The following is a 7,410-nucleotide window of genomic DNA, read 5'->3' on the forward strand; positions in this document are numbered from 1 at the left end:
TTTTGTTCAATTTTTTTTAACTAAAAATATAAATAATTTATCAAATTAATAATAAAAAAATATAATTATTATCTCATGAATATATTATTATATTCAATTTTTTTCATGATCAAATTTTTTTTAACTAAAAATATAAATAATTTATCAAATTAATAATAAAAAAAATATAATTATTATCTAATAACTGTATTGTCATGTTTTTCTATCTCAAAACAAATTTGTTTAAAATAATTTATCAAATCCAATAATGATCAAAACAGTGTGCAAAAATTTATAATTCCTTACAAAAATTGGGTGAATAAATAGTACATATAAAAGATGATAGCTCTTGTTGTTTGGAGTATCATTATCAGCTGCCTCTTACTTTGTCTGTTTCACAACTGAAATAGTACAGGTGGCCTTGTGTTATTCAGCTTCTCTCTCTCTCTCTCTCTTTCTCAGTTGTGTGCAGATTTTTCTTTGGCTTGCTTGGCCTGAATTTCTACTTCAAACATTGAATGGTAAGGGTTTATCTCTGATCCATGTCTCTGTTACAAGCTTGTGCTTTTCTCGGTCTTTGTTCTTCAGATGGATTCTCTTTGATATTTTTTCAGTAAAATTCTCCATCTTTGGATGTTTTAAAGATGGCAAACTTGTTTTCTTGCACTTTCCACTGCTTAATTCTACATGTGCGTCTTCTTTTCTTGTTGGTTTGTCTATGTTGTATTTACTGTTCCTTGTTTTGATGGGGTTTTGGGATGACTTTCTCTGACTTTCAATTTTTGTTGCTTTTGTCTATCTATATATGTATGTTAATGGTATGTACTGTTGAAAGTATAATTTTTCAGTTTAATGTTGATTTTGGTATGGGTAGCTAAGAACAGTTTGTGCTTGATCGATTTACTATTCAAAATTTGAAAAGGTGAGAACTTGTGGCAACTGATAAAGCTAGATTGAGGGTGAGGGATGAGAATTCTTGCTTTTGGACTAATTTAATGTTTGATCAGATGTGGAGTTTGTATTATCAGTGATAATAGTATTGTTCATTTTCTTGTGGGTAGCTTGAAAAGCAGGTTAATGAATAGTCTTAAACGTGTTTGATGTAATGATTTTTGGATAAATTAACACAATTTAGTTTAGATATGATTGCCTATTTAGTGCATAGATTCCTCTACAAATTTATTCATAACGGCTTTTCAGCTTTCAATTCTGGATCACTGACCTTCTCCCAGTAAATGTTTGTTTCCCTTAGTCTATTGTGCTATAAACATGTTCATACTGAGGTTTGGTTTGTGCTACATTTTTGGTGGTGTTTGTGCAAATTTTCATAACTCACATAAGAGACTTATGCATTGTCAAATTTTATTTATTTACCTCTGAAAGATCTTAGCATAGTTGCTGTCTCTATCCATGGAACTGAGTAAATTGTTCTCTCTCTCTCTCTCTCTCTCTCTCTGTATATATATATATTGTAGACTATATGAGAGGACTACTTTTATAGTTCTGTGGTGATAAATTTTACTTTTAAATATTCTCCTGTACCAGATCATCTTGTACATTTTCTTTCTGCTTAACTCAAATGTTCTGAAACTTGAATTTTGCAATTTGCAGTTGAAAATTTCCATGTTTTGATTTGTTGCTCTCTTTTCTGATGAGTGGCAGTAGTAGCTGATCAGTTAGCTAGGTTGGAAGATACTATAAATGCAAAGAAGATAGATACACTTCACAAAGATTTCGAACATAAACATGACTAATAATTTACGTTCTCCCCTCGAAGATCAGAGAGGAAAGCATGATTTTCTGATTGAGGTGATTATTTGGAACTTTACTTTTACTTTTTTTTGTCTTGGAGTTTCAATTTCTTATGTTTCTTCCGTTATATATTTTCTTGGCTCTTGAAATGTTCCCTTCTTAAAGGTTGCCAACAAAGAAAAACAGCTATGGAGGTTGATCCATGCCAAAGATCTATTGCATAATGATGTTCAGGAGTTGTATCGCAAAGTCCGATCTAGCTATGAGAAACTCATCCTACATGATTATGAACAAGCAGAACTTCAAGATGTAGAGTATTCTTTGTGGAAGCTTCACTACAAGCATATTGATGAATTTCGCAAAAGGATAAAGAAGAGTTCTAATGTAGAGCTATATAAAACCAATCATATAGAAGGATTCAAACTATTTCTATCAGAAGCAATTGAGTTCTATCAAAATTTGTTTGTGAAAGCCAGAAATGTTTCCAGGCTTCCACAAGAGTCTTCATCTTGTAGAAAGGGTGGTGAAACTGGGTTTTCTGAAGCAAAGAAAATGCAGAAATGCCAGTTCTTGTGTCACCGCTTTTTGGTTTGTCTTGGGGATCTTGTTAGATACAGAGAACAGTATGAAAAACCTGATGTTCGAAAACATAATTGGTCAAGGGCAGCCATTCATTACATGGAAGCAACAATGATTTGGCCAGACAGTGGGAACCCTCACAATCAGGTTCTAGACGTTTATCTTTTTTCCTCTCACTTGTCTCACTTGTCTCATTTTGAAATTTTATTTTGTGATATAAAATTGTGCAAATCAGTTATCACATTGTAACCGGCTATGTTTATTTGCAGTTAGCTGTATTGGCAACATATGTTGGTGATGAATTCCTTGCTCTATACCACTGTATAAGAAGTCTGGCAGTTAAAGAACCTTTTCCTGATGCTCGGGATAATCTTATCCTACTGCTAGAAAGGGTAAACCTTTGACACCTACTCGGCCTTATTGATCTTCGATTTTATTACATAGCTTGATAGTTCCCACTTTTTCCTTTGATTCTGCAGAACAGGTCTTCCTGTTTACAATCCCTCTCAAGTGAGGCTGACTTTGATTTCTCGAAACCATCGGAGAGAAGCATTACCATGAAAAGTTTGAAATCAAGTGATGATATGTCATACCAGAGTACATTGAAAGATGAGGATAATGGCTCCTTACCAGACAATTTCTGTTCTCTTTTTATCAGAATAATAAGTTTCTTTTTCATAAAATCCAGGTAATGACTTCTTACATATGATGATCTTGAATTGTATTTTATTTATTTGATTATGCACTTTCAGATTGTTCTCCCTGTTCTTTTTTCCTTTGTGCATGTTCTTTGAATTTATTTTCAAAACTTCACATGCAGCTTAATGCTCCTTTATATTATCTGCCTCTACTTTCTTTCTCCATAATCCTTGCCATTGTGGAATATCAGAGTTTTGATCATAAATGTACTTTCACATTTCTTCTTTAAACTTTCCAAATGTTCACTAAAAACTATCATCTTATTTATGAATTTTAAAAAATCCTTAATATTTTTATGTGAAACATTTTGAACGAGTTCGCTTCTGCTTTTACAGATTCAGCAACTTTTATAGATTGTATCGAATTTGTAGTATCTCGATTCTGACTTCCTCGCTTCATTCTTTATGTGAGACAGTTTGAACGAGTTCCCTTCTGCTTTTACAGCTACTGTAAGAGAGTTGGATGCTCTAATGGCACTAGATGATGCACAACTAAAAGCCTGCCTGGAGTCCTATCAGCATATGGATTTTGTTAAAACAGGCCCCTTCAGAGCCCTTCAAGTTGTTTCAATATTCATCTATACCCTGCACAGTTTAATAAAAACCCCACAAATAAAAGATTTTGAAGGTATGAATGATAAAGAGCTGACTGTGGTAAGGCAATTGGCCATGACAGCTACATTCATTTTCATGGGACGATTTATTGATAGATGTTTAAAGGCAAGTACCTTAAATTCTTGCCCTCTGTTACCTGCTGTGCTTGTTTTCATTGAGTGGTTGGCAATCATGCTCGATGAGGTGGAGTTTTATGGGGTTGATGAGAAAAGCAGTAGTGCCATGTCCTACCTGTTTGCTTCATTTGTTATTCTTCTACGGAGAATTGGTGTCAATAAAATTAAAGGAGGTTCTTCTGATGGTACTCCTCTGTGGGAAGACTATGAACTAAGGGGCTTTGCACCTGTTGCTTCTGTGCATGAATCGTTACATTTCTCATCTCAATCAGAGCGTATAAATGATTTTGAAGATGTGACTGAATCCCGTGCTCATCGAATAATCAATGCTGCTATAAAGATTTCAAGCAGATCAAGTGGTTCTCGGAAATGGATCATCTATGATCAGTTGGGTGGAAAATTCATTAGTGCTCGTGAAGCCGAGTTTAATGACATTCCAGACAAAAGAGATTCAGAGAAGGCAGAGTACACTAGTTCTGATCCTAAAACGGAAGTTTCTAATGGGTGTTCCTTTGAATGCTTGGAAGAATCTCAGAAACAGATGGAAGTACAAAATTTAAGAGCGAGTGGAAGGTCTATTACTGTTGAAGAGGAGGAAGTTATTCTCTTCAAGCCTCTTACTAGATACAATTCAGCGCCACTTAGTTCTAACTCGAGCAATCCAACATCTCCAAAAGAAAGGGAGGATCCAAGTGTACCTTCCGATGACTGCTTACGTCGTGCTACATCACTCCTCATAGCACAAAACCAGACCCAAGGTAGTCCTTTGTCTGAGCAGGCTGACATTAGTAACTTCGGCTACGACAAATCATTTAAGCATCAGGATCATATTTTCAAGGATACAGGGCTGCAGCCATTTCCAGATCCCCCAATCTCTGCTGGACCTCCTTCACTGAGTGCTTGGGTTCTTGACTGGGGCAGTTCCAACAATAGTAAAGAAAAATCATATAACGGGGTTAAGAAACATGTATTAAGCCCTATAGAGGAAGTAGCTTCTGAAACATTGTGTGGTCTCTCCATGACCGAAACTGATGATTCTACCAAAACTCATCCATTTTCAACCACACATTACTCTTCCTCACCTTATTCAGCTCCAGTACCTTCTGCTCCTCTTCTTCCATCTGATGCAGCTTGGGTTAAAGACGTTCAATCTAATTTTGATGGCAGCCTCAACAAATCAGAAACTTTCTTGTATGCACCCCACGCGAGCAGCAGCTATTCTAATTGGACTGCTACACAAGGCCCCCCTGATTGCAGTCTCAGCAGCATCCCGGGTTTAACAGGGAACTTCCCACCTCAACGCAGAATGTCTTCGTCAGAGTGGCTTCGACAATATAGAGAAAATTGCAATATTGAGCGCGGTTACAACCATGTCAGGCCCTTGTCTTCCTACTTCTATGCCCCTGGGAACCTGGGAAACTTCCATAATGATCATGGTGCTTCCAGGTCTGATCTCGATCAATGGGGATATCCTTTGGCCTCTAATCCAACAATGCAAACAGTTACCGGAAACCCATCATTATATCCAGCTTATCCTCTAGATTATAGCGCCATGGATTTTCAAAGAAGGGAGAAACTCTTGTATGGTTACCAAAGGCCAAGTCCATATGTGTGTGGAGCTGTGACAGACAAGATAAATGAACCACAACCACTTCTGCAGTTACTGAAGGAGAAAGAAATGCAACTCCAGCGAGATCCAACGCTCATGAGGGGTCCTCCGTATATGGGAAACTAAGAATTTCGAACAATAGTAAACAAAACTATAGCATGATTCTACTTCATACTGACAAATTCCTGTCAAGTTTTGTATAAATGTATGCTTAAGTAGATGTTCCTTCTAACACCTTTGAGTTTGAAAAGTGTGTAGGAAAATCCTGCCCATCCCATTCCTATAAATATGTCATCTTTTTCTAAAGAATGCCGCACAGGTAAAAAATTATGCTTGTGAATCTGTAATATAAATATATATATATACTTATATTTCATTTTGAATTTACTGTGTGTTGTTACTCAGAAATAAAACTCTACTAAACAGAAACAAATTCTCAAACACATGCAAATCAGCAATGTATATGCAAAACCAGAAAAATTATGAACAATCAAATTACAAAATTTAATCAAAGAAAAGAGAAGAAGAGACACAAAGATTATCCTGTTTCAGTCACCAATATGGTGACCTAATCTAGCTCTTCCCAATCTGGGAGTTCCCTTAGTTATTTAGAAAGTTATAGCCACCAATATTCTTGTGTACACCTCCGAGCCTCTTCAATGAAGTTGTCTTCTACACCTCTGTCCTAATCTCAAGAACAAAGTCTGTACATACAACTCCTTTTCTTGCTCGATGCAAACACACACTATCTCTCTCTATGAAACAATCAGATGACTCTCCTTTTCTCACCCACCTCTAAAGCTGGCTGTTACTCATATTTATAATGAGAGCAACAGAACCAGTTACAAGAGATTACTTAAAACTGAAAAAGAGAAGATTAGTTGATCTCTAACTAACAATCTAACTGTTTAACAATCTTGCTGTGAATTACAAACACTACAAATTCCTCCTTAATTCACAGTAAGATGAGATGAAAGGGAAACCAGTTGGGAAGTAAACTAGCTCATTAGCTTGCTCCAAAATTCAGCAGCTCCAAGCAATGTTGAAACTTGCTGATAGTTAGCACTTTGGTTCCAGCATCAGCGGGGTTCTCCTCACTTGCAATCTTTTCAAGTTCAATTTCTCCACTCTTTATCTTGTCCCTTATCCAAAACATTCTTATATCTATATGTTTGGATCTTTCATGGTAAACAGGATTTTTACTCAGGTATATGGCAGATTGACTATCCGAGTATATCACTGTTTTGTCTTCAAACATTTGGATTTCTTTCAGCAATCCCTTTATCCAAATTGCTTCCTTGAAGGCTTCAGTTGTTGCCATAAACTCAGCTTCTGTAGTGGAGAGTGCCACTACGGGTTGGAGCTGAGATTTCCAGCTGACACATCACTCATTCAACAGAAAATAGAAGCTAGTTAATGACTTTCTTGTGTCCTTATTTGCAGCATAATCAGAATCCTCAAATCCCTTTAAATTTATCTTCTCTCCATTCTTTCTAAACAGCAGGCCATGATTCTGAGTTGACTTCAGATATCTTAGTAACTATTTCATTCCCTTCCAATGCTCAACTCGGATTTGACATGTATCGGCTTAGAGTGCTCATTGCATATGTTAGATTTGGTCGAGTGCTCACCATAGAGTACATTACACTTCCAATTGCCTCCACATATGGTACATTATCCATCTTTCTTCTCTCTTCAATTGTCTTAGGTGATTGTTCTGTAGAAAATGTGAAGTGTCCTGCTATAGGTAGACCAGCCACTTTAGCATCTGTCATATTGAACTTTCTGAGTATATCTTTCACATACTTCTCTTGTGATAACATTAACATTTGTGCCTTTCTTTTCCTCATGATATGTATCCCCATAATTTTTACTGCAGCTCCTAAATCCTTCATTTGAAATTCACCTTTTAGCACATTTTTCAGTTTGTTGATATGATCCCAATCCTTCCCCATTATAAGCATATCATCTACGTAAATGAGAATACAGGTTTCAGCTGAAGTGTTCAGACTTGAGTAGTATAAACAAGTATCATATTTTGATCTTGAGTATCCAAATCTTG

The 7,410-nt window shown here is 36.1% G+C and overlaps 1 protein-coding gene across 6 annotated transcripts; it reads left to right on the forward strand.

Annotated features, from left to right (window-relative positions):
• Nucleotides 1-345: 345 nt before the first annotated feature.
• Nucleotides 346-5,731, forward strand: LOC133801513 (nonsense-mediated mRNA decay factor SMG7-like). 6 transcript variants are annotated; one of them, XM_062239740.1, is made up of 6 exons: nucleotides 346-500; nucleotides 1,642-1,788; nucleotides 1,897-2,457; nucleotides 2,580-2,702; nucleotides 2,790-2,998; nucleotides 3,425-5,731. In XM_062239740.1, the coding sequence occupies exons 2-6, from the start codon at nucleotides 1,726-1,728 to the stop codon at nucleotides 5,472-5,474; spliced, it is 3,006 nt and encodes a 1,001-aa protein (XP_062095724.1). In that variant the 5' UTR covers nucleotides 346-500; nucleotides 1,642-1,725; the 3' UTR covers nucleotides 5,475-5,731. The 6 variants fall into 6 exon arrangements, with proteins under 6 accessions (XP_062095724.1, XP_062095726.1, XP_062095723.1 ...); XM_062239742.1 differs by having other exon boundaries at nucleotides 348-500; nucleotides 1,645-1,788; XM_062239739.1 differs by having other exon boundaries at nucleotides 371-500; nucleotides 1,591-1,788.
• The last annotated feature ends 1,679 nt before the right edge of the window (nucleotides 5,732-7,410 follow it).

This window comes from Humulus lupulus, chromosome 9 (genome assembly GCF_963169125.1).
Source record: "Humulus lupulus chromosome 9, drHumLupu1.1, whole genome shotgun sequence".
NCBI classification, from domain to species: Eukaryota; Viridiplantae; Streptophyta; class Magnoliopsida; order Rosales; family Cannabaceae; genus Humulus; species Humulus lupulus.

Excerpts from the sequence above, each read along its gene's own strand:
- LOC133801513 (XM_062239740.1), top strand. The coding sequence starts at position 1,726 with ATGACTAATAATTTACGTTCTCCCCTCGAAGATCAGAGAGGAAAGCAT. Across the intron at positions 1,789-1,896 it reads AGCATGATTTTCTGATTGAG|GTTGCCAACAAAGAAAAACA; the intron begins GTGATTATTTGG and ends CCCTTCTTAAAG. Across the intron at positions 2,999-3,424 it reads TTCTTTTTCATAAAATCCAG|TTTGAACGAGTTCCCTTCTG; the intron begins GTAATGACTTCT and ends TATGTGAGACAG.